The sequence below is a fragment of the Setaria viridis genome, chromosome 3 (assembly GCF_005286985.2).
Source record: "Setaria viridis chromosome 3, Setaria_viridis_v4.0, whole genome shotgun sequence".
In the NCBI taxonomy this organism is placed as follows: domain Eukaryota; kingdom Viridiplantae; phylum Streptophyta; class Magnoliopsida; order Poales; family Poaceae; genus Setaria; species Setaria viridis.
The window spans coordinates 12,034,722-12,060,566 of NC_048265.2; the positions used below are offsets into that span (position 1 = coordinate 12,034,722).

Below are 25,845 nucleotides of genomic sequence, written 5' to 3' on the forward strand. Positions count from 1 at the left end.
TTCATAATCATACCAGTTTTGTAGCAAGTGAAGTGGGTCAAAAAAAAATTTAAGATCCATTATCAGACGTTACGTCTAATAGAAAAATAAAGATAGACAACAACTCTAATTCACTATCACTCCAATTCTCTTATTTTGTTTCACTGTCTCTTAAAAAGTTAAAGGGCTATGATTTTGCCGTGAAAGGACTTCACCTGGCTATCAAATGGCTTGCAAATCCGATCATCTTAGAATCAAAGTGCATGCCAGATGTGCAATGAACTTCCATACGTAAAACAAAAGCTAACAGGCTAGCAAACATGTTTCTTTCCAGTATACAAAAACATGCTTGAGTGGAGATTTCTTTTTTTGTTTCCATCTTTTTTTTATACACCTCACTGTTATTGATTGTAACACCCTGATATAAGTCTATAAAATCTCAACCTGGCCTTGGGAAAATAGAAATCCGCGACCTGTAGAAATTAGAGTTTATATTGTTTGTTTCCTTTGAAGGGCATCAAAGTTGCTGTGGTGTAGTGGTTATCACGTCAGTCTTACACACTGAAGGTCTCCAGTTCGATCCTGGGCAGCAACATTTTTGTTCACGTTTTTTTTATTAACCCCCTTTTCCCTCCCCCTCCCTGTTGTTAATTCCCCCGTCTTTTTCCCCGCACTTCAACATATCTCGCAGAACGTTCCAGGCTCTGGTCAAGTCGCTGCCCGCAGCCGGGCACCACCGCACCAGTGCGTCACCGCGAGCACGGGTACGGGGTACCTTCAGGAGTTCAGGTTCAATCGACACCGCGACATGCCGACATCGCGCCACTTCTGAATTCTGGTGTGCGCGCGCGGCCGGAAACGAGCTGCCAATCTGCCATGGGCATCCTGAAGTCGGGACCCCACCCGCACGCCACAGACTCGCACACACGCTGACACTAGGCACTGCTCCAGGGAGGGGATCCATCCACCTTTCACGCGAGTTCTTCCTTCTCAGGCGCGTGCGTCCGTGGCGGCGGCGGCGATGGGCCCGGGCGGGAGCCGGGCGCGGCAGAACGCGATGCGGTCGGGGGTGGTGGTGCTGGGCGCCGTGGCCTTCGGCTACCTCTCCTTCCGCGTCGGCTTCAAGCCCTACCTCGACCAGGCCCAGGAGGCCATGAACTCCTCCCACGACCCCGCCGCCGCCGCCGCGGCGAGGGACGCATCCGACGACCGCCCCGGGGACGGGGCCGACCTCGCGCCGTCCAAGGACCCGGCCGTCGTGCTCCGCGACTGAGGCGCGGGGTCGCGGGTGTTTTCTTGCGCGTTTGGTTGCGCCATTTCGACGAACACCTTGTACGCAGACTTTGTTTCGACTGTTTGGTACCCTGGAAAGCTTCCCTTTGTCAATTTATGTGAGATTTTTCTGTTTTGAACTGGTTTGTGCTTGATGCCGATATAAAGCTTGCTGTTTGATTGATTCTGCATGGGGGAAGAAGTCAATTTAAGCTGTGTGAGCGTTTGGTGATATGAGCAGAAGATTGTGCTGTCACTTGCAAACTTGTAGTGACATTCTTAGCTGATGAACTAGTCAGGCAGGTAAACATAGGACGAGGGCGCAAAGCGAAATTTTCCTCCAGGCAGTATTAATCAAGGTCATGAAACTGACCATGGAGGACACTGAGAGCATATGCTTACGTGCTTAGGATCTCATATTGCCTCGTCATCTACTCTTTGCGGTGGAGGAAGCTTTCAAGCAAGCATTTGCGTTCTCATGAACTGTCGGCTCAGTCCTCCATGGGCCTATTTTTTCAAGCAACAAGCAAATTTCTAATGAGTCGTATGTTGATAAAATTAGGTGCCAGATTTCTTTTCCTTCGCATCCGGTATTTGTTCCGACAGTTCAAAATTTTAAATGGATTGTTACTCTAAATCATGATTCACAATATATGACGATTTGAATTTTCGAGTTGGTAAATTTCAATAATGAAATGCTAAGGGACCAAAAATTGAATGCGATACATGAATTTCGCAGAATATAAAATAGATAAAAAAAATTGTAGAATGGCCATTACAAACCCACAAAGGGCATGAGATGCTTCCTCATCCCCAACTAAAGTGACATGAACTGAGCTGTTCCACTGAAATGCTACAGTACACGAGTTAAGGAAACTCGGGCCGAATTATTGTTAGCATGTACAGTGAGCATCAACGTTGGATCTGGAATTCTCTACCTCGGCACGAATCGTAAAGCTAAACTCTCGACTTGTCCTCTTGAGCCCAGAAGAAAATCGTGACGATTTTCCAAAAAAAAAAAATCGTGACGAGCGCACGTTCAAATTCCCAATGTTCCCAGAGCCTTCCCTTCCCTTCCCGACCGTTACGCCCCTCTCCCCATTCCCCAGTCCCCCGTCTGGCCGTCTCCCTCCCCAACTATGCAGAAGAGCGTTGGAGCCAAGCAGCCGACGGCGCGGCGGCGCCCGCTCCGCGTCGTCTCCGCCAACAAGGCGCGCCCGGCACCGGCATCTCTGCTCCGCAAGCCGCCGCCTCCCGCCGCCGCCGCACTAGCCGCCCGGGCTCCCGCCGCCGCGGCCGACGCAGCTCTCGACCGCCTCCTCCTTACCCGCTCCGACCTCGCCGGCATCGTCACCCAGGTCGACCCCCCCCCCCCCCCCCCCGGGAACCCTAGCTCCCTGATCCTCATCTCGTTCAGCATTTGGTGACTTGGTGAAGTCGGAATCTGTGCGATGTTCTTTGAGAAAATGAATTGTCGCTTCAACTATTTGTCTATATTAGATTGGTAGTTTGGTAGGGTTTTGCTGTGTCTACCGGTATTAGTCGCGATTTGGGTTGGCGAATTTCTGGTGATGTTCTGCATTGGACAGTGCCTGCGGGTTCAGAAATTCAGGGCTAGTTTCGTATTAGATTCAGAAAGGTGGGGCATAAGAAAACCCCATCCTGCTTTGTTGCTGAGTTTTTGCGCAGTTTATTATCTGTTTGTGTAGTCTTGTGATCGGCAATTGGAATATTGCTTCTATAAAACAAAGGGGAAAAAGACATATCTCTGTCTTTTCCTGAAATGAAATGTAAATCGTTCCTTGTCACGAATCAGTTACTCGCTTGCTGATCCCTTAATCACTTGTACTATACAGGATAATATGTAGTACAGAATTATTTTTTTGAAATGTCAGTCTTTCCGTTTGTATAACATAAGCGTACCAACTTTCTGTTCTTTCTAATGTTTCCCATGTTTTCTGCTTGCCAGATTGATGAACTGATCTCTGATGCCCTTCGATGCGAGACCGTGTCCAAAAGAGGGAAACAAGAAATAGAGTCCTTCAATGGCTTCTTATTGGACACTAATTATTCCTTGAAGGTGTGTACTGTCATCAAATTTTCCATTTCTGAAACATCTTGACATGAGCCCCTTGTGTTGCAGTTCACTTTACCATCATGCTTTTTCTTTGGTAAGCAGCAATGGTCTTCAAGGCTGAAGCAAGCACTAGAAACTGGTCCGGCGAAAACAGAAAATATCTCGGAACACACACTGGGAACTTGCTCAAATTCTGCTGCACCAGGAAATGACAAGTTGATCTGCAGCAGCAGCAGCAGCAATTTACCTGATACAGATCCGGTAGCATCACCTTGCAGCAACTTTACTGAGGCTGACATGATTGTCTCACCTTCACCACTCGTCTCATGGCGTACTGGGGCTTGTATGGTTGAGAGCGGAAAGCAGTTATTTCTCTTGACACCATTGCCAAAAACAAAAGCATGCTCATCAAGGTGCCCAACATCAAAAACTCAGATGAAGACAGCTTCTAGCACGGACCAGTTGAATCTTCCCACTTTACCTGTTTGGAAGCTAACCATTTCTGATGGTGATCATCCTGATCTTAATCGGAAAAAAGATGATCATCATCCTGATCTAGAGCAAGGCATGAAGGTAAAGGAAGCGAGGACTGTCGCCATGACACCTCATGTTGCTACAGCAAACAAGGGCTCACTAGAAGACAGGCTCTGTTCGCCTTGCACTTTCTCAATTCGGAAGAGCATGGGAGCACTACCTAGATCATGCCTGAAGACAGCATTATCTAGTAAGCAGCAGTTCTCTCCAATACCGGAGGGTTCAAGGAAGGAAGACATTGACAGCAATGGACCAACCCAGGGTTACAAACGTTCTGAATCATCTGATGAAGTCTCAAAGGATCTGGCGTCAAGGTATGACATTTATGGGCTCAATCAAACTACCAAGAATACATATCGTACAAGAAACGCCCAAGATACTCTTCAGTGGTACCTGTCACCTCCCAAGACCTGTGTGTTAATGGATCTGTCAGATGATAAGCCGCATCCAACTCCAGCAAGAAGTAACACGAAGGGAAAACATGATGTTTCAGATGACAAGCCCATCCAAACCCCTGCTGTGCATAGCAAGGCCTTGTTTGGTACCCCCTGGAAAGGCTTGGAAAGCACGAACCTGAAGGGAAGGCAGGCTGGAGAAACTACTCTCAAGAAGGAGCTGTGGACTCGATTCGAGGCAGCCTCGACCAATGAGCTGCACTTTGATAAGTCACTCTTCCAGAAGATGGACGGAAAACGTTTCCTGGACATGCTTGAAGAGGCTTCGTGACTCTAGAATGTGGAGTAAAGCAATTGGGTTGGCACTTGGGTAGGGATTTTTTTGGCAGCAAGATATATGGGACTGGACACTGCAATTAGACCCTCTTCTCTACTCCGGTATAGCCCATGCCAGAGTGTTTAAAGCCAAACCGAACTGCTCAATGCATCATGACTCTGTCTAGTGTTAGGGCGCGCACTGCCTTTGCTAGGCTCAGGCTGAGCTTGCGTAGGGCGTGCTGAATGGTCCCAAAGGGGCGCTGCTAGTCTTGTAGTCCCTCAATATTTTGTAAGCTGACCATAAAACTGATTAATCTTTCTTCATTGTCCGATCCTGAGTTTAATGTTCTCAATGATATTATGCTAACTTGATGCTAGAGGGGTGTGCTCACTGCCCATCGCTTAAGGCTTGGCAATCTTTCTTTGCCTCTCTGCATATCAGTGTTCCTCGTACTTGTTTGCTGCCATAGCCTGCAACCGTGGTGACACGAATTATAAGATTCATTCCACCTAGTTAGTACGTACATGCTTACCGATTTCCTGCAACAACAGAAAATGCAAGGTCGTCCTTTCCGAGATTTCTTTGTTTTTGTTTGGGGGTGTGTGGGGCCTTTGTAAGGGGTTCTTTACCCCCTCTTTCATCTTCTTAATGTAATATATGCAGCTCATCTTCTTAACGTAATATATGCAGCTCACCTGCATGTTCGAGAAAGCAACAGAAAATGCATAAGATGCGCTCTTTAAACATGCAATTAGTTGGGTAACTGAACAACCGTCATACACAGTGCATGCAGGCTAGGCCCCCAGCTAGTAACCAACACGAACACAATTTTCCTGACGGAGATCGATGCAATTGTTTCTCAGATTTCCTAAATATATAGAATATAATTAGTTAGCTATTTCCCTTTGACAAGCTGCCCGTCTAGCTCAGTCGGTAGAGCGCAAGGCTCTTAACCTTGTGGTCGTGGGTTCGAGCCCCACGGTGGGCGTGTTAAGGTTTTACTTTTTGCATTATTAGTTTTGACATTTGCCACCTCACCAGCGCTGCAGACTGGTCCACATCCCTACCTGACCGTCTCCGGCTGGCCCTACTGATCCGCTTGAGCACCCGTGAGCTCTCTGCTGCAGCTTTGCAGGCAGAATGGCCAGATCGCCGCCTGGCCCGCGCCTGTCGTGTCTGCCGTGTGCCGTGTGGATTCATGCGTGGTAAACCGGCCGCGGTGCTGTGCCTGTGCGCCTCTGCCTCTGCTGGCGCCCGGCAACGGCACAGCCTCTGAAGTCTGAACTCCCCTGATCGCTTTCCTTGTCAACGGTGAGGACTGCATCTGTAACTATAGTTACAGTGACAAAAAGGTCCAACAGCCTTGGCAGCGCCCTTGAGACCTTCACCCAAGTTCCCCATGAGCAAATAAACAACTGGACACAATCTCAATGAACAGAATTGAATATTGATTTGCGCTGTTATGTACAACAACAATGAAGAATAACTATGGACAACTTTCGCCGGGGCACGATTACAAGCCCCAGCCCCTAACCGAATCAGCTTGTGTTCCGTTATACGCTTGTATAAGTGTGGGAGTCCAGGCTCCGCCGAAAAACTTGAGTCACATAGCACCCATCCCCCCGGCGACCGGGGGCTTGGGAACACGCCTCCGCGAGCTCGATTTCTTCTCCTTTTTCCGCTTCACGGAGGGCTTCTTCGACGGGGGAGCTTTCCTGCTGCCTGGCCGAAGTTTTCGAGACGGTGGTGCGTCGGTCGTTGAGGGGGGCCTCCTACCGGACGCAATCATTTGCTCCAGTAGCTCCCTGTGGTACGCCTGGTGCAACGTCAACAGCAACCAAAGTACTTGTGAGTTTAACATGTGCGTCCGGTAGGAGTACACCCAAAAATAAAGGCCACTTATTAGTTTAGTTGTGCACTAACTGTCAGGCAGTTGTGCAACAAGAAAGTGCGGGAGGACCGAAGACCATAATGGATTGTGGATCAGGTGCATTACCTGAACGACGAAGTTGCGCCTTTCGCAGTCCAGGAACATTTCAGGCATCCAGCCAACTCTGGCCCTGATTTTGTCCCGGACAGTGCTGAAACTTATCTGATCCCTGGAGGTGAAGCGGTCAACTTCATTGAACCATAGGCATGTGAAGAGGTTCGTGATGGGGATGTGTTCTCTGATGATCACACAACCTTCAGGGACATCTGCATGCGAAGGAAAATGGGCAAAATTAGGATCCCAGGAAGAAACTGAAGTGCTCTTACCAGGATCTGATGAGACCACTGACCACTCGTGATGGGAAACTTTGCAGGAGAATAATGTGATAGGCCCTCGTTTCTGTAAAACTCTATTTGGTAATCAACTGACGCGTTGTCATACTTTCCCGCAGCTTTATTAGCTTCTGCTTCTTCAAACACATCAAAGCGTTTGTAATGCCGAGATATTGCAAAAGTTGCTTTCTTCCGCCACAGGAACCTATGGATGGGAGTTAGGAATCAGATTAAACACTATCACTGAAAGCAGGCCAATGGCCGAATTTTCATTTGCCACAGTAAAATAAATGTACTAAAATGATCAAATGCAAATATAAGAAATATTGCTTATCTAAGTGGGCAGTTATCACAAAAGAAAGTTTTCCGAGATAGCATCTTCTGAAGTCTAAACCCACAACAGATCTGCTATAACCAGTTTACTACAGAAATGGCACGTTGTGGTAGTAAGAAATTAAAGGTGACATTTCTAGGGTGTAAGGCAGCCCCAGAATTCTTTTGGCTTCCCCAATTCGACAAAGCTGTAGATATTTTCCAGATCTTTAAGAATACAACCATCAAAATATATCATATTGCAAACAAAGCTATTTACATAAAAAATACCTCTCAAGCAGGAGATATGGATCGGCAACAAGCTCAAGTTTTGCATCTATCCAAACTGAAAATCTCACATTTGGAAAAAGCCTATGGAGCAGAAGTTTCGGAATCTGCACAAATAAGTATTTGTCCATTCAACATGATCAAAACACCGCATAGATAAGGAGGTATCCATGCCGATGCAAATGACAAATAATCTCCTGCAATTGAACTACTACTAAAGTCAATGAAATTAAAAATTATTTAGAAGAATTTTCAGACATCTGATAGGAATTACTTTGAACAATAACTAAATACACATGAAAGGTGATTGTCACTTCTCAGAAAACCGTAGGATAGTTCTCTATTTGAAACAAATTAAGGCTTTAGGAGCTAAGCCAAGGCAGAAAACCTATGAAAATCTGTTGAATAGGCTAGCAAAAAATAGTGAGTGTCTACCGGACAGAAATGATGGATAGCTCATAAGCATATTTTTTGCACGGTAGCTTCCCAAACAAGTTTGACAAGCATCCAGCATTACCGAAATTCCTTATGATATATTAATGTATGGCTATAATTAAAAGCCTAGTGTCATTAAAATGTAATTTATATAGCCAACGTATCAAGTCAACAACTTTCTACTAGTAAATTAGCCTGTGGGACCCATTACATGGCAGAATTGTAGTTATTTCGATCGAGAAGCTTTCTGTGCTTAGCTTAGGTGCTCTGTCACCTGTCAGGTATGAGGTTTGTATTCATTTCGGAAAATGATGGAATCTACCATTTTTTTGTTGCTTCCTAAAAAATGTGAAGAAGCACATATCAGGAGAATTGATAGTTATTGCAATTAATAAGAAAGGCACCTTTCCCGTACGCCTTGGGTCTTCATAAGGGAGGTTTCGGACAACCACTAACCTCCAAAGTCCAACTTTATTATTATTGTACAAAGAACTAGAATTCTTGACATAAGCTTCTGTTTCTTCATCTACAAACATGTAAAAGCATGCATTTGCCTTTGAAAATTCACTGATGTTCCTCGGATGTTGAATCATGTCATAATTTCCTGTGCAACAGTATAGCATAGTGAGAAGATATATCCATTGCAGCCATAAATAAGGCACATCTTTTAAGACCAAGGTAGATAAAACTATCAGTGAATGGTGATGATTACCGAAAATAGCAGAAGCTACAACTAGTTCACGGCATTGCTCCATCTCTACCAGGTCATCATCCTTGATGTCGAATCCAGTACCTTGGCCAGGCTTCTTTCCTCTGACAAAGCTGATAAAAAGTGCACAAAGCATTCACTTAAGTATTCACATTTCACATAGCTTTTTTTTATCTAACTGCAGATTTAGTCTGGACCAGGAGATGCATGTAGCCTACCCGCAGTGGACAGTCATTGATTCACTAATGTCGAAAGATTTATTTCTCTGCTCCAGGGATGGATGTCCTCCAAATTCAGAGCCCTGACTTGATAAATTTGCAACGATGCCATCTTCAGATATATAGTTTAGGTTCTTTAGGACAGGTGATGGTGAAGCCTGTAGAGGCATCAGTGCAAATGCCTGATCTACAGAGACATAGCAAACAGGGCATGCTACAGGAAGAAATGAGAACAAATCACATGATCAGCGACATGTTAAATACAAATAAATGGCAATGCTAGTAGAAAGATGCAAAAAACAAATCTTACGTCGGGGTCCAGTGCGTTTCTTATCAACCAGGGGAGGAGGAACTGAGAAACCTTCACAAGGATGTGTGAAATTTGCATATGAAAGATGAAGTCGATTTGGAAGCTCGATTTTGTTGACAACACTTGAGTATTGGTCTCCGGACATCTTTAGAGGTCGGGTTGTGCTGGGATACACTGACTTCTGTATGGCATTTGGGACTTCATAATTATTCACAATGCTAATTGAACTACTGTCATCTGAAACAAGTTGAAAGGAAAACAGTCAGTTGTAGTACTCTGTAACAACAATGTGCATTCCAATAGAAAACATCTGTTGACACATCTTGAGGATACTACATTAACAAAGCATACAGCACGAGCAGCAAAAAGTGCATTGATGGTTTGAGACAGCATACAAGTTTCATGTCTGTGTATTCCAATTAACAGCAAAAATTGATTACTAAAGGCCACGCAAAATAGGCACTACCAGAGTTCAGCTCAACTCTACCATTTTATTTTTTACAAATTAAAACCGTCTGAAACATATGAGAGCGCAATTCCATTGACTTCCAAGTTCCTAACCATTCGAACTACTTCCATATGCATGAGCACTAACTATACACCTTATACCCTTCCCAAAATATGTAAATAGACCCGGTCACTTGCTACAATATCCAACCAGCCACAGCTGACACAGCAATGCGTCGTAAGGTGTGTCCCTTCACACCATCCGCGAGTATGCAACTGGTGCAAACATTTGACAGCATACTCTCCGATGAGCACGCGGACGCTATTACCATGCCAATACTAATTCAAATTCTGTAAACGCCAGCTGCGTGACCCCGAGCCAACAAAGCTACCTAAACGGCGCCCAAACCAGAGCCAGAGAGCCCAGTGCGGCGCGCAGCAGGAGCAGCAGCAAACGAGCGGGGAGCGGAGGGGATCGGTGCGCGGACCTTTGACGACGGCGAAGAGGGAGCAGAACACGGCGGCGGACGCGACGGCGAGCAGCAGCAGCACGCCGGCCCTGCGGCGGCCGACCAGCCGCAGCGCGCGGTGCAGCAGTTGCAGCCGCTCCTTCTCCCCGCGCAGTGCCCACCCCCTCCCGCCCGCCTTCCTCGCGCCGCCGCCGCTGCCGCCGACGGCGGCCGCGAGGGAGCCGTAGCTCCCGGACCGCAGCCCCAGCCCCGCCGCCGAGCCGCTCATCGCCGGCCGCCCGCTCTCATCCCAATCGCCGGATCGGCCGGGTGCCCGGGCCGCGAGATCCGCGCCTCTAGCGAGGGATTCGGCGACAGCGGCGTCGGCGTCGGCGAGGAGGAGCCGCGGGCGGTGTGGGAACCGGATCAGAGGGGGGTGGGAGGAAACCGAGGCGGATTGCTACTTAACACGCCGGGGGCTGGACCTGGACGGACGGGGCGCTCGCGTGGGTGGGGATCAGAGGCAGAGTTGGGTGGGGGTTAGAAGCGCGGCGCGGCGGCGACGCGATTTGCCGGTTCGGAATGGAGCGCAGCGGAGCGGAGTGGGGCGGGAGGAGAGGAGGGTAGGTGGTGGTGCGCCGGCCGAGCGAGCATGTGACGCGGATGTGATTTTTGCGCGTCCCAGGCGAGACGACGACGGACGCGCTGCGGCTCGGGGGCGGTTCCTTCCTAGCTCCTGCTGCGCGCGGCGCGGGCGCTCGCACTGGTTCCCTCGCGGCCTTCGTCCGCCACGCCCCTGCCCCTCCCCTGGGCCTGGCCGTGTGCAGCGCGCTACGAGCCTGCTACGACTACGAGCGAGCGACTGCGCCCCGAGACCGAGAGTGACTGGCTAGGCAGACGGTTAAAGGAGCTCGGGTCGGGGGGTCCAAACGCGGACGCGGCCGCCGGTTTGATGACGACGCCCCACCCGATCCACGCAACGCAAGCTGACGGGTTAACGGGGACGGGGTCGGCGGCGTCCGTGCCTTCCGCCGGTGATTTTAAAAATAATTGCCTGGCCCAACCTTTTTTTCCCGTCCGTGTGCGCGGTTGGTGCCATTTGGCATTGGCAGGGTGAGATCGCACGCCGAGGGCGACGGGTCGGTGCGATGCGATGGCGAGGAGTGTCTGGCAAGTGAGAGACTGAGAGCACGTTTAGATGTTTTGATGCAGAAGCAAAAGCGTTGAAAGAAAGTTGGGGTGCGTCTCGTCTGCGTCCGCGCGCGCACCTCCTTTTGGTTGCTTTCCTTTTCTGAAACGACGTTTTAGCGTCCATTTTCCCCGTTTGGTGGATCGGCGACGAGTGCACACCTGGACTTCGCGTTCAGCTGTCGCCAACATTTTTTGTGCTCCCAGCAGCGGCAGCGTGCCAATCATTGCACGTTTGGTTCAGATCGCTAGAATTTGTGCAAGGATTCCGTTTGATGGTTGATGCATCTGGGTCTATCAAAGGCCTGATTTGGTAGGCTAACTTGGCCACAGCTATCACGAAGCTGGCTGCTTGGCAGAAATGCCCAGATGGGCTATCCTCATTCCTCAGAGATGCTAAGGTGTGACGGATTTGAACGTCCTCGTAAACGATTGAAGCAGGCAGAGAAAAAAAAGGGTACTGGTAGTGGTACCACAAGCCAGTATGGCTTCACGCTACGGTCCTAATAACGTAGACATACAGATCTGTCGTATGCGAAGCGCCTATCATGCTCTCCGCAAACGTGAGGGGCGGTCATTTTAAACCACGCCGTGCCTTCGCAAAAACGCACACTGTTTGTCCGTTAGATTACTAATGGATGCCAGATTTGTTTTTTTTCTCTTAAGATCAAGAAAGCGCATCCCGTTACAAAACATTGTTCGAATTGGATTCAGAAAGCTAAAGTTACGAGAGCCTTTTGACTTTTGTCAGATATGCACAAGGGGGCCTTGTGTGTGCTAACTTCGGCTTGTTATCAAGCTGGGCCTATCCCTATATATAGTTTTTGGGCTTAGCAATTTTCCATTTTGGCCCAAGGTGGCATTCAAGCACCTGGCGTTAATCAACACTAGCAGTGAGCTAGAGAACAAAAAATCACTGGTTCGCTTCACCACCTGAAGCTGAAGGAACGAATATGGAAGGTAACCATGCAGAGCAACAGAACTACTGTTGAATTCTTTAACCAAGTAGTAGTAGCAATCAGCACAGAGAAGGCTTGACAAGTACAGTAATTTAAGCCTACAACAGAAGGGGTTAACCATCATCACTAGCACATTAAAATTACCCTGCTAACAATCCACCTCCAAGAGCCGAATAACCTAGCAGATTTATTCTTCTTCAAGTCGTCGTCTACCTCTGGCAGCACGTACACACACACACCCTGCAGCCTAGGGTCAGTACGATCAGTAGCACCTGCCGGGGTACTTTGGGCGGAAGAGGCGGTTTCCGACGGAGTACATCCCCTGCAGGCCGTTGTCGCGCTTGACGAACTCCTGGAACTTGAGCGGCAGCCCCTTGTTGGCGCGGGACGGGTAATCGGCCACCCCGCACACGCGCGCCGGCGACCGCGGCACGTACACCCGGCACTGCTGGCTCGTGAACGCCGACATCTGCTGCGACGTCTGGATCAGGAAGTAGCCGCCGGGGCCCGACCTCCCCGGCACTGTCAGGGCCCGCCGCCCGTGCTTGCACCGCAGGTACACCTCCGCGCCTGCACGAACGAATTAACGCTTGTCTCGATGTTCAGAAGAATAATGAACTAGCATAAGTATACAGGAGCCAAGCTAAAAAAAGGTCGTAGGGCCAGAGCCAGACCTGGGAGCGGGGACGCGTCCATGGGCGCGAAGTACCCGGGGTACCTGCACGACTTGCACCACACCACGCCCTGCACACCGATGCTGAAGTTCACCATCGGTGGCGGCGGCGGCAGGCCCATGGCGGATGCGCTGCCGATGGAGAGGACCACGGCGGACAGGGAGAGCAGCACGCACTTGACCAGCAAAGCCATCGCGGTCTAGCTCTAGAGGCCTTACCTACAAGGCTAGCTTACACTGTACACAGTAACTGCTACGTACACTGTACTGTTCCGAAGCAGATCAGGACACAGGTCTAGCTAGTAGGATACTACAGGTTGCGAAGACAGGAAGCGAGAGCGTTGCAATTTATAGCGGCCGTTGCTCTTTTGATTTCCTATAGGTGCATGCGCGAGATCGTTCTTGATTGCCGTTTTGGCTTGTGGATCAGCGCGGAGATACTTCAAGTTGCGCGGAAATTACGAGGGCTCGCCGGGGAACCGAGGGCCAAAAACATGACTACATGATGAACTCGCATGTGGCGTTGGAGTGCACTGCAAGCGATCGCTGCTTCGTTAACTGCAGCCAGCGCCTGTTAATTGCTCGGGAGAGTTTATGTCAACCCCGGTTTAATGGCAAAACCAGATGAATGAATTACATGTACGTCAAGTTTCACACATACAACAATTTCAAAAAATACCATAAACAGTGTCATAACATAAAGAGAGAGTATTAAATTTATTACATGACCAAAATCTTTAATACGTATAGCAAAATGAGTCTTTATTCTAGCAACGGAACTCCAACGATAACGACGACTCCACATGCAGTTGACTGGTGGCACACGTACACCTAGAACTCCTCGAAGTCTTGAGGAACCTCCTCAAAGTTGACTTGATCTGAGCAACGGTTTTAGCAAGGGTGAGTACACTTACAGTTGATACTCAGCAAGCGTGAAGAATGTGTAACGTAAGGCTATGCAAGGATAGACTATGGTTTAACAGCAATTCAGTATTTTAATTGGTTGGTCAAGTTTTATTAGCATTTACTAAATATAAGTTTATACCACCCACGTTAAGAATGAATATGAATAAAGATAACAATAATAAAAAATGTTAATTTACTTCAACTTCCGATAAATTAATCATGTGAGGGTCCAGACTGCTCTTGACTGCTCTTGACCATGAGCACGGCTGTTATAACAGCTTTACACTCTGCAAAGGTTGTACATCTTTACCCACAAGTCGCGTAAAAGTTTAAAAGAACTTTAGACCCAACCATGCTGTGCGGGTCAGACACAATACCACACTTCCGAGGTGTGATTGCATAGGGACGCTACGAGGCCTTTCAAAAGATCCCCTAGTAAGGATAGCTCGCTAAGGTTTCATGATCATCACAATGCATAAACCTCTCTCAAACTACGAAGCTACCATAAAGCAAATCAGTCTGAGAGCGCTCTACACCAACTACTATTTTCCCCTCTTACCCCTTTCGGGTAAAGCTACCACAAAATAGAGTTTCTAATTAATTAGCCAAGACCATAGCCACATAGTTCTTGTATTTTCTTGGGTGGTCGCTCCATATTCCAATTAAGCACGGTGATTTTGTATTAATAAAAGGTATAGCATAAATAAAATAGGTTTAACATTGGTTCATTAATACCACCATATCCAGTTAGAGCAACTAAGCAAGAACTACCCAACAGAAATGTAAACCCAGGTTGATCAAGATGTAGGGATAAAACTAGACACGCTTTAAATAGGACCCATCATGTTTATATACTTAAAGTGCATATCATATGTGTATTGAACATGAAAGTAAAGGTTGTATAGGATCAAATTGTGGTCAAGGGCACGACTTTCCTTCCTGAACTTGCTCTTGCTACTCAAAGTCTTCAAAACCTTGCTCTTTGAATCCCTCGAACTACGATCCTTCTATGCACATCAAACAAATAGATACAATCAAACAAAGTACTAAAATAAGAAAACATTGCATCAAGCAGTAGCAACAGAGCAAAACAAGATCATAAAACTAATCTATGTGTCAACACGAACTCATAAGCGTAAGAATAGTTTAAAATGAATTTAAAACACTAAAGATATAAGCTATACAAGGTTCAGGAGCTTAACTGCAAGAAAACTAACCTTCCAGCTAAACTTACAGAAATCAAGGGCTAAAACCTAATTAAACATATAAACCGAAGGCCTAACGTGTAAAAGAACCAAATAGGATGGCAGATAGAATTTTATAAAAGAGCAAGGCTAAAACAGAAAAAAGGACTTAGTTCGAAATACTTTTGAATTGGATGGATCTCAGGTGCGAAAAGGGAAAACAGTGAGGGACTTTTTGCACGGCTCGGTTGACCGATATTGACCCGGGTCAGATCATATCTGAGCCGTCGATCCATGATTGGACGGTTGCGGTCGACCGGGAGAAAGCGGCGGCGAGTACGGCGGAGAGCAACGGCGCTGCAGAGGACCTCACTGGAAACAAGCCTAGCTCGAGCGTCGGTCCACAATCTTCAACGAGGACTAGCTCAAGACGAAGCTGATGGCGTGACAAACCAATCTAGGCGATTCCGCAGTGGCCGAGGTGACGATGGCGCGAGGGGACGCGACGGAGCAGCTCAGCGCAGCGGCAGTAGCTCCGGCGAGCTCGTGCGCGCGAAAGAGGGCATGGGAGCACACGGGATCTACACGGGCGGCATCCTTACCACGTTGCGAAGCTCCGAGTGGCGATCTCGTCGACGGGAAGGCGGCAGCGGTGGAGAACGACGGCGGCAGGTTCAAGCTCGGGCGGCGGCTAGGGTTGCGGCGCTGCAGAGTTCGAGGGCATGGAGCTAGGATTTGGTAAGGGGCTTTGGGGCGCGGCGGCGGTGCGGTTTATATAGCCCGGGAGGCGATCTTGGCGTGCGCGCCACGGCGCGGGACAACACGGTCCGGCTCGGACTCGAGTTCGAGTCGGGCGCAGACGTGGGCTCGAAGAGGGGGATGACAGGCGAGCCCCGCCTGGCATCGTAAGGTGGCGGAGGCAGGCGCGGGAGTGGGCCACTGCGCTGCTGCTACAGGCTGGGCCGAAAGAGGAAAGCGGGCTGAAAAGACAAAGAAAGGAAATTTTCCTATTGTTTAAAAAGGATTCAAATATGAATTCAAATACAAATTTGAATTCAAACAACCAAAATCAATGCACCAGCATGAATGCAACAATTAACTCCTATGATTCATTGATTAAATTTTAGAAAAACATTTGAATGCCTAGGAAATTAAATATATCTTGGAAAATCCTTAAATCCTTAAACAAAAGCAATTAAATTCTAGCAAATTCTAACAAATTTATTAATTTGTAAAAGTTGAAAATTAGGGTGTTACAATTTAAAAGGCAGAGTCCAGACACTTCCTTCCGGAGTTCCAGGTGTGCTAGATTCTGTACTCAATTCAGAATGTCAGGCACTCAGGCAGTAGAGTAAGCAGTAGCACTAGCGTCGTCGTCCTCACGGCTCAGCTTCTCTGTTCTGTCGCGGCCCCGCGCTACCACCATCCTCGGTTGAGCATTTGGGCCGGCGCGGCCGGACTCTGCAGATCGAGGCCGTGTGGGGTGAATGAGAATGAGATGCAAGTTGATCGTACTCGTGCATCAGAATACTCCACCAGACGTCGCGTTCAAGGCATCGGATCCATTTCAATCGGGAATGTAAGCTCCTGCGTAACTGAATACTACGTGGTGACGAGTTCAAGGTACTCATTTAGAGTAACTAGAGGTAAAAAACAGTACTAGCAACAGCGACGGTTGATCATTCCAATGAGCCGGTAGATCCCGATGGAAGAAGGTTAGCGGTGGTAGCAGGAAATTTATAATGATGGAACAGAGTTTGAGAAGTCAACGGGAAGCGATGCAACTGCTCAACTTCTGAGTTCTGATGGCTTTGGCAGATCGAAACAGTACTGCGCTTACACATCTACCTCCATGTGTTTTTTCGAGGAAAATGTTGTATTGTGTTATACTAACTCAGCTAAGGGTAATCTCAGTGGGAGTCTCATAGAGGTTTCATGCACATTAAATACGGTGACACATCAGCATATGTGATGACATGTCATGGTAGTTATGAAGTGAGAGAAAGAAGGAGTTTCATCAGGATGAAACTGTGTATACACTGTTTCCAAGACTATGAAACCTATTGAAACTTGCATTGGGGGCTATAGTTTCATTTCATCTAACCATGTCCAATCACACGCCTCACAATTAAATGTCATGGGCATCCTATGAAATCGTGAAATGAAACTGTGCACCGGGACTCCCTGTTTCATTCATGAGAATACACCCCATGGGATGATGGGCATCCTTGGAAACAGTACAATGAAACCTTGCACTGGGACTAGCGGCGATATCTCTCCCTCTTTTTATTGGAGGTCACTTAGGTTATACTTCCTTTCGTTGTTCCAGATTAGATCGTGTTAGCTTTATTATTATTATTGGAGGTCACTTAGGTTATACTTCCTTTTGTTGTTCCAGATTAGATCGTGTTAACTTTATTATGAGTCAAACTAATCTAATTTGATCAAGTCTTTTTAAAAAAAATACCCCCTCCGTCCAAAAATGTTAGTCATTTCAACTTTCTTAAAAAATCAAAAAGTCAAAGTATCTTAAGTTTGATCAAATTTGTACAATCAAGTACCAAAAATTACGATACCAAATAAGTACTATTATATTCTTCATTAAATATATTTTCAAAGTTTATCTATTCGGTACCATAAATTTTTGTAATCTTCTCTATAATTTTGGTAAAATATAAAATGGTTTGACCCTCCAAGAAAGTGACCAGGGGAGTATATCAGTATATATTTCATGGTGGATTTAAGAAAAAACTAATTGAATGCTGTAAACTATTTTTCCGTACGACAAATTGAATGCACTAATGCTACTTTGTTGTGCACGGCACCCAGCCCAATAAGAAATGGCCTGTTTTCTTACGGAAGCAACGGTGGCTGGGCTTCGATTTGAATGGAGGCAACGTAAAAGAAGCTTCCGATGAAGGCCCAGATAGTTGGCCCGTGACACGGTCGCCCTCTTGCCACTGCTGCCACCGTACCCAACGGCTAGTTCAGTTTCATTTCAGGAGATGGTTGCTGCAAATAATAAAGCCATACCAGTCGGCATCCGTCAGCAGCCGCCACGCAGTTCTGAGTTTTCCCACAGACAATCGTTTTCAGTTTTCCCGCAGATAATCAGTTCAAGTTCGAGTTGGAGCAGCGGTGTAGCTAAGCGCCAAGCAGCAGCAGTGCAGCACCGGCCCGGCCGTCGCGCGGATCAATCGGCGGCGTAGACCACCACCAGGTGCGGGTTGGGGTTCGGTCAGGCAGGCCGTCAGGTAACGCGACCGAGTGACGGGGGCAACTGGGCGTTTTGCCGCCCACGTAAATGTTTGCGAGGGATGCTGGGCTCTCGGTGAACAGGTGATCATGCGACCCGCGCGTTGCATCGCGTTTTGTGTTCGTTGTTCACCAAGGGTGCGAATTGCGATCGGGCGGACTTGTCTAGCTGTGAGATTGTGGCTAGGCTAGGCACTACTGACGACGAAACGCATGGAAAATCTCAGAGCCTGGCAATGGCGCCGCTCTCATAACTTTGAGTTTGGTCCGCGACTCGGTCGGCGTAGTCGAGACTTTGCAGTTTCCGAACAATAAAATAAAGGACACCCACATTCCTCCATTTTCGAGAAGACAGGACCGACCGAGAACAGGTTACACACACAGACGACACAACCACGCTTCAGACTTCAGAGACTCAAACACAACCTTACAGTCAACAAACGCTCCGTATCGAGCGAGCGTCAACTAAAAGCACGACACACTTACGTGACACCAAACATTTCGTCTTATTTTTGCCTCCGACAACTCTTGTTCAATTTGAACGAGCATCCATTCCGCGCATGCACTCGCCAACGCATCCCTCGCTCCACACAGATAGCTGATCGATCCAGATCGCGACGCCTCCGGCCATGTAGGTCAGTAGGGCGGGCACTTGCCGCCGGCGCTCGGCGCGTACATGAGCGCGGTCTTAACGTGCCAGACGCTGCGCGCGCCCCTGGGCGCCGTGGCCGCGCGGTCCCTCACGAGGTTGAGCCCGAGCTTAGGATTGGACGGGATGAATGGCTTGGCGCAGAGCGCCGTCGGCGACGAGCGCAGGTACAGCCTGCAGGTGTGCCGGTCGAACATGTCCACGTCGTACACCATCACGATGAAGTAGCCGTTCTTGTCGCTGGCCGTGCTCGTCTGGTTCAGCACCCGGTACTTGCTCTCCTCGTCGCCGTAGCACACCAGGCTCGCCGTCGCATCTGCATATATATATAGCACGCCATCAGATCAAATCAGACTGAAACTAATGTTAGCTTCAGTACAATGTCAGGGAGTAGAAACAATGCGATGCTAGAATCTAGATGTTTGATTTGCAAGTAGTGCTGAGGTTGAAGACTGACTGGGGAGAGGGGACGCGTCCATGCCGCTGTTGTAGCCCCTGAGCTTGCAGGACTTGCAGTAGATGACGCCATGGACGACGATCACAGGCTGGACCGGCGGCGGCGAGGGGTACGATGGAGGCGGGGGCGCTGGAGCCGTGGGCTTATACGTAGCAGGCTCGTCGACCGTCGTCGATGCAGAAGGGACCACGGCGGCGAGGAAGATCACCGCTACCACTGCCACAGCACCATGGATCTTCAAGGATGCCATTATTGATCCTTACTCCCTCTCAAAGAAGGGTGACCTAGCTCGCTCCTATTCAGCAGTGAAATTGGAAAGCGAGCGAGTGTGGGTCGTTGCAGCAACAATCATGTCCTAATTTATAGAGCGGGAGAGCTAGGGTTTCCGTTTGGTTTGCTTTCCGATCAAACAAACCGAACGAGAGCTAGCTAATGCGGTCAGAGAGATTCCGTTTGCAGTTAATGCCTTTTTTGTCTGACATACCACAACTAGACTACTGGTAAAGAAATGTACTACAGCAGTGAACTGCAGGTCAATTTCTACAGCATGTCTTTGACGACTGCAACAGTAAATGAACAATTGAAATGACCACGCACCAGAGCTGGATTCAGCGATTCACCCATATGCTCCTATCTACATCGCCAAAGTTTGCAGCGTCCGAGCACCGGCCGCGCCTGTTGCTAAACGCGAGACAAAAGGCAGTAGATCGGTCTGAATGTTACACTCTGACGACACTCGAGCCTTTTAACCAACTGAATTTAACCTTAACGCCCATGTGGCCATGTGCATGCACTAACATCTTTTACAGAACTACTCCTCCCCTAGCACTCCATCTGACATTGTTTAGCCTGAAATGAAATGGTAGATCCTAGCTGAGGGTGAGAGGCTACGCTTTTCGGGGCGCTAGATTAGTTTTTCTGGGCATCGGGTAGCGTGGCCCGGGCCTCGGAGATTTGTGCGGAACGGCGACCCTTGTTGTTACTCATCCTGACAAACGACATGGAGTGATTTCTGCAGTGGTATGTGTGTGTGTGTGTGGCGTTGCTGCGAAGGCAAGCAAGCCGGTCGCCTGGCTCCCTTGATTTCCGGCCTCGGAAGCGTCCATGGATCGTCGTCATGCAACTGTTTCTCAGAAAAGCAATCCATCTTTGATTATTAAGCCTATCGTCTTGTTCAGGTTTTATTTGAGGGAGATCACTTAACGTTGTTGTTTCAGTTTTCTTCATGTCTACAAGGTGCATTCATGGATGGGCCAAATGGGCTAGGAACAGCATAGACAATAACGGGCCCATACAATCTGATCTTTCTTCTTCGGCTACGCCGTGGGCCAGCCCAGATAACAAATAAGTGGGGGACGATGGATGCCGCAGGCTGGACCATCCAAATTTCAGCGGAAAGGAATATACCGTGTGTGATAGCAGCTACAGTCTCAAATTTACTGGGAAAAAAAACACTACAGTCTCAAAAAAATTTAAAAAGCTAGGTGGCTAGCATACAGTTGTTTTGTGTCTAAAAAAAACTAGCTCAAGCCGTACTACTGTTGAGAGATGAGCATATTACTTGTTACTTGACGACATCAATCGTCGAAGCGCATGCGAATTTAGGCAGAGCTCCTGCCAATGTTTTCAAAAAAAGAAGAAGAAGAAGAAGCGCATGCGAACCCGGTCGCTATCACAGCACTAACCTTTTTCCTCAGGGTTCCGGGAAGTCCATTCCTTCAATCCATCCATCACTAGTGCGCTCTCGTACACGCAAGATGGCTTGCGTCGCTGCTTAAGGCTAAGCGGACACCAAAATTATCAGCCAACCCAAGCAATGCAAATTGGAGAGACGGAATGGTTGGAGATGAATTGCGCGTTTGTTTTTGTTGCACGTCTGCAGACGACTAGCTGCGTGATCTAAGAAAGAAATCAAATTCCCCAGCAAGTTTTTTCTTCCTTTCTGAAAAAAGAAAGAATCAAGTATCGGTCATTAAACTATATCCTAAACTGCCAGTTGGTATAGTTTAATTTGTATTCTACTTCCATCGATGACAAATAAGTGGTGTTTTGGGTATCGATGCACAGCTTATAATAAAACACGCATAACTTGGACCACTAATGTTTTTATTAATACGTGCATAGCAACATTATATTTTCGTGAAACCACACTTGACGCAAATCTAGTCGTATTATTTTCAACTGCCAAAAATAAAAAAAAAGTCAGAAAAGAATTTGTAATCTAGTAAGTTTGAATTATTGACTTGATCAATAGTGCCGTAAATATCTGACTAGCATGATACGTAATTGTTTGTCAGTTTGCCATTTCCGGCAAATGCTTTAATAAGTCGACCAGCTAGGTTCTGTTCTTTTTAAGGACGGATGCTACAAAGTTCAAAGAGTACTCCAAGGTACAGTTAGGTGTAGCTTCGCTTTGGATCGTTTGTGACCATGTTCAAAATTCAAATAAACTACTCCTTTGCCCTAGAAAATACTTCTCCGTTTTGAACCTATTGCTTCCTTAGTAGGTTTAACATTGCTCAGATTTTGTTAAATCCGTTTTGAACCTACCGTGCATTTTATTGAGCTCATGTTTCCTCAACATATTGGTTGAAGGTGCTATACATTGGTTCCTGACTAAAGCTATATACTTTTTTTTTAATCCGAAACGATGGCAAAATCTTTGTTATGGTATTATTAAATGAAAAGGATAAGCAAAATCGGGCCCAAAACCTTACAACTAGGAACAGCACACTCCACCAACAATGATTTTGAACAACGATACAGCGACGCTATTGTACTACGCACATGCTTTAGCTATGCATCTGGTCAGAATTCTAGCTACAAAGCCTCTGGCGGTCTAACATCATTTCTCCAAGATTGTTTTTTTTTATGAAACAGGAGGGGAGATCCCCTACCGGTTATATATTAATAACAAAGGGTAAATGTACAATCAGATGAAGAAAGAAAAACAGAATTACAACAAAGATAGCCAGATGTCTATACTAGGGTGATATTTCTTTTTTGCTCAATGGATAACCATGGCAAACTCTCTCCTGAATATTTATTTGCATCGCTGAACTGCAGGCACTTGATTTTCAAAGATGAAGTTCTTTCTAGACGTCCATATACTCCATGCCATGATGACAATTACCTCCATGAAGAAAGGCCTGGCAATATGATCTTTAAGGGAGTGTAAGTTGTCATTGATGTATAAGCCTATCCGTTCCCAGCACAGTTTGGCAAATTGGCAATTTCTCCAAGATTGTTTGTGCAATATTCTCCATGAATGATTCGTATAACCTCCATTGTAAATTGAAACCAGCTTTTGTATATTCACGTTGTTGTTTTTTCTTCACCTGAATTTCAAGATGAAATGATTAAATAGCTCCCATTTTCTGTTTAGCAGAAATGCTAACACAGCTGACAGCTATGTAGGCCACAATAACAACATTGATGCAGCAGTTCAGTAGCAGCTGGTATTTTAATTATTTTCAACTTTTCCCACTGTTTCTAAAAGCTAGCTATGTACATTATTATTACATGAGCTAGCAAATTATTACAACGAATCAACCAAATGGTGAGCAGTTCATCTTCTATTCCTTCTTCCTTCTACTACGGCCGGCCTTGCTGCTGCGCAAACTTCTGATTTCACAAAGCTTCTTATTTGACAGCACACACGAGCATCGTTATCGGCGCGTGTTCATTTCTCGATGAATCCGGTCATCTTGAGCACGAGGTTCCTGACATCGCGGAGGTCCCGCCCTTTGAGCGTCCTCCCTTTCCCGGCGCACATGGAGTACGCCGCCGTCCGGCCTCCCAGCAGCCTCCTCCGAGCAAGAAGAACGTGCGGCGGCACAACGATCGTCAAACCTTTCGCGCTTCTCTGCTTCGCGTCGTCGGTGGAACCGTCTTCTTCGCCGTCGCCCCCGCCGCCGGTTTCTTGATCGAACGTGGCGTGCTCCGACGCCGCCCAGGGGCGGCACCGTCGCTTCCGGCGAGAGATCTCGATCGGCGCGGACAGCTCCTGTGAGGCCGGCTTGGGACGAACTGGAGGCAAGGTCGTAGTGCCTGTCCTCCTGATGTCGTCGCCGTTATCATTATCACGATGGTCGTTGGAGCTGGGCCATAGGATTTCAGCTTCTTGGAATTCCTCCATGACATGGTATGGTGGCCTCGCCGTCGGGGACGGGCAGAGCTCGATGTGTCCATGGCCGGATGAATTTATAGTGGCGTCTGGTGTGCTTTGGAAGGAGGCGGTGGCGTGCCTTGGCGAACCAGCACTCTTCTTCCTTGGGTGGGAAGATTGCAAAGGCATCAGCGGCTCAGCGCACTGTGTTGGTATACGCTGCAAGGAAGAAAAAGAAGTGTGGCCGGCCGGTTGATCTGGAGTGCGGTGCACCCTCTCGTCAGCTGCCACGTGGCGACCGCCAGACGGATACGGTTAGAGTTGCGCTCAAAGCTCCCTGACCAAAAGGTCTTCTAATGTGAACTGTGAAGACGACAGAGAACAATTAGAGCTCTGATTGGCAGCACACAAACACAAGTGCAGTGTACAAGTACAAACACATCTTGACAGAATCGTTACACGGCAAGTTACATACAAGGCGTATTCACCGCATGCGTGTTTCGCGTTAGAAACTTAGAATCACTCATACAGTTTTATGTCGTGGAACAAGAAGTTTTGAGTTTGAGAAACTTAATTGTGGCCGGAGCCGTCAAGGGAGAGGCAAAAGAGTCGTCTGGTTCAAATCCAACTCCCAGATTCCAAATTCGGTAGTCCTCATGCATGTATTAATTTCCATATTGACCGTGAGTACAAATCGATGTACAAATGCATGCTCTTGGGCGTTTGGCAAATGGCAAACAACATGGATTCTGTAAATCTGTGATGCAGTTTGCGACCTCTGTTATATTATGAGCACAGTGCACTCGAGGATCGAGCGCTAGAACACGGAGCCGATCCACGTCATCGTTCCAGCGGCACGAAACACGAGCGACCCTGGGGTTGGGAACGTCGACGGGGCGGGAGCGCGCCGCGGCGGGCGCCTCGGATGGCTGCACCTGCACCGGCACGGGCGACGAGCTCGTCGGCGGCCCGTGCGCGCGACTGTGGCAGCTGGTCTCCGGCCAGAGCACCTCGAACTCGTCGAGCTCCTCCATTGCCATAGCCCATAGCAAAGTGTCGAACGGCGAGATGCCGCCAGCTGGTTCGGACTTCGGAGCATCGACCCAGCGTGTCGGGGGAGAGCCGTACTTATACCGCCAGACGGGGATGGGATTAGCCGGGAAACTACGTATCTCTGAAACTCTGAATCGCGACGGGATTATTTCGGTGAGGGCGACCGCTCGTCGGGACGAACCCCACACGCGTCGCGAAAGGGATGGCGGCGAGGGGGGAGGTGTGGATCCCGTTGGCGCCATCCCGCCGCGGACGCCGGACGCGGCGCCGGGAGCACACGCGGTTCCCCGCGACGCAGGCTACACGCCAACACCGCGCGCAGCGATGCGATGCGCACGCCGTGTTGCCGGGTCGGAAAGGAACCGCTCCGATTGCAAAGCGCTATGGCCACGTCTGAGCTGCGGGAATATCTGCAGGTTGCATCAAGTGTTTTCCTGGGTAACTTGGATCAGAGATTCAGAGTTGCTATGAAATTGCAGGTGGCTTACAGTCTTAATAGGATGAGGTTTCATGAAGAGTTTCATAGACATTAAATTTTATATCACATCAGCAATTTTGTTGACTTGACAAGTTTCTTTATAAGGACAGTTACCTAGTTCTCAATTTTAGTAACCGTGTAATAAAACTATACACTAAGACTGGCCTAATACTCGTTGATGAATGGTCGTGATTAGGCTTTACTTACTGCATTTGTTGCGCGCAAATCATGCTACTGCTTTGGTACTTCTAGCCAGCAACAAAGCCTCTCGTAGCGTATTGTGCGATGCGATACTAGGCAGACACCACTCACCACCCCGTCATTATTAAACATCACTTGTCATAATTCAGTTAGATTGTTCCCTTAAAAAAAGGTATAATTGCCCTTTTTCAATCCTTACCGGCTAACCATAGAGCAGCTTACAACATACCTTCACTGTTTCAAATTATAGATCATTTTTAACTTTCTTAAATTTATACATTTTGCTATGAATCTGGACATATGTATCTAAATGCATAATAAAACTACGAATGTAAACAATATTAAAATAGCTTATAATTTGGAAGGAAGTGATATTTCACTTATTAAACAAGGTCTATAGTTGGTCCAACCCCTAGAAATGACGAAGAGGTCCTTGAGGTGAACTTGAACTGGGATGGAGACAATAGGGTCGGTTTTGATTGGTGTGGAGAAAACAGGGTATGTTTTGGATCACATACAGATCATAAGAATCTAGATATAGGGCTTTTGTTGTTCTACCTGGGCTTCAATTTCAACAGAATGGCCCACATATATTGTCCTCCTTGGAAGAAACTACTGCAAACAGGGCGTGTTACAATTTGGGCTGTTGTCGAAATATATGGCCCAATGTGGAAGGCTAGTCGCCGCCGGGCGGGGTTTTCATTCAGTTAAAAAAAACGTCGTACGCA

General features: G+C 47.7%; 5 protein-coding genes and 2 non-coding genes across 7 annotated transcripts; 4 read left to right on the top strand and 3 right to left on the bottom strand.

The window, feature by feature from the left end:
- Window positions 1–501: 501 nt before the first annotated feature.
- On the top strand, window positions 502–574 carry TRNAV-UAC (transfer RNA valine (anticodon UAC)). Its single transcript has one exon. It is a non-coding gene; the product is annotated as a tRNA-Val (tRNA).
- A 100-nt stretch (window positions 575–674) lies between these two features.
- LOC117846958 (uncharacterized) lies at window positions 675–1,442 on the top strand. Its single transcript, XM_034728087.2, has one exon. It carries the CDS (start codon window positions 1,001–1,003, stop codon window positions 1,250–1,252), a length of 252 nt encoding a protein of 83 aa, XP_034583978.1. The 5' UTR covers window positions 675–1,000; the 3' UTR covers window positions 1,253–1,442.
- A 632-nt stretch (window positions 1,443–2,074) lies between these two features.
- On the top strand, window positions 2,075–4,904 carry LOC117846957 (uncharacterized). The gene is made up of 3 exons (XM_034728086.2): window positions 2,075–2,609; window positions 3,221–3,331; window positions 3,431–4,904. The coding sequence occupies exons 1-3, from the start codon at window positions 2,391–2,393 to the stop codon at window positions 4,586–4,588; spliced, it is 1,488 nt and encodes a 495-aa protein (XP_034583977.1). The 5' UTR covers window positions 2,075–2,390; the 3' UTR covers window positions 4,589–4,904.
- A 587-nt stretch (window positions 4,905–5,491) lies between these two features.
- TRNAK-CUU (transfer RNA lysine (anticodon CUU)) lies at window positions 5,492–5,564 on the top strand. The gene has a single exon. It is a non-coding gene; the product is annotated as a tRNA-Lys (tRNA).
- A 439-nt stretch (window positions 5,565–6,003) lies between these two features.
- LOC117850073 (probable hexosyltransferase MUCI70) lies at window positions 6,004–10,820 on the bottom strand. Its single transcript, XM_034731859.2, has 9 exons — window positions 10,046–10,820; window positions 9,111–9,347; window positions 8,801–9,014; window positions 8,586–8,695; window positions 8,278–8,477; window positions 7,442–7,545; window positions 6,856–7,043; window positions 6,573–6,772; window positions 6,004–6,392 (listed from the first exon to the last, which is right to left on the bottom strand). Exons 1-9 carry the CDS (start codon window positions 10,293–10,295, stop codon window positions 6,180–6,182), a joined length of 1,716 nt encoding a protein of 571 aa, XP_034587750.1. The 5' UTR covers window positions 10,296–10,820; the 3' UTR covers window positions 6,004–6,179.
- A 1,341-nt stretch (window positions 10,821–12,161) lies between these two features.
- On the bottom strand, window positions 12,162–13,161 carry LOC117850283 (non-classical arabinogalactan protein 31). Its single transcript, XM_034732105.2, has 2 exons — window positions 12,828–13,161; window positions 12,162–12,723 (listed from the first exon to the last, which is right to left on the bottom strand). The coding sequence occupies exons 1-2, from the start codon at window positions 13,018–13,020 to the stop codon at window positions 12,416–12,418; spliced, it is 501 nt and encodes a 166-aa protein (XP_034587996.1). The 5' UTR covers window positions 13,021–13,161; the 3' UTR covers window positions 12,162–12,415.
- Window positions 13,162–18,483: 5,322 nt separating this feature from the next.
- LOC117847784 (uncharacterized) lies at window positions 18,484–19,679 on the bottom strand. Its single transcript, XM_034729072.2, has 2 exons — window positions 19,278–19,679; window positions 18,484–19,136 (listed from the first exon to the last, which is right to left on the bottom strand). Exons 1-2 carry the CDS (start codon window positions 19,525–19,527, stop codon window positions 18,808–18,810), a joined length of 579 nt encoding a protein of 192 aa, XP_034584963.1. The 5' UTR covers window positions 19,528–19,679; the 3' UTR covers window positions 18,484–18,807.
- Window positions 19,680–25,845: the final 6,166 nt, after the last annotated feature.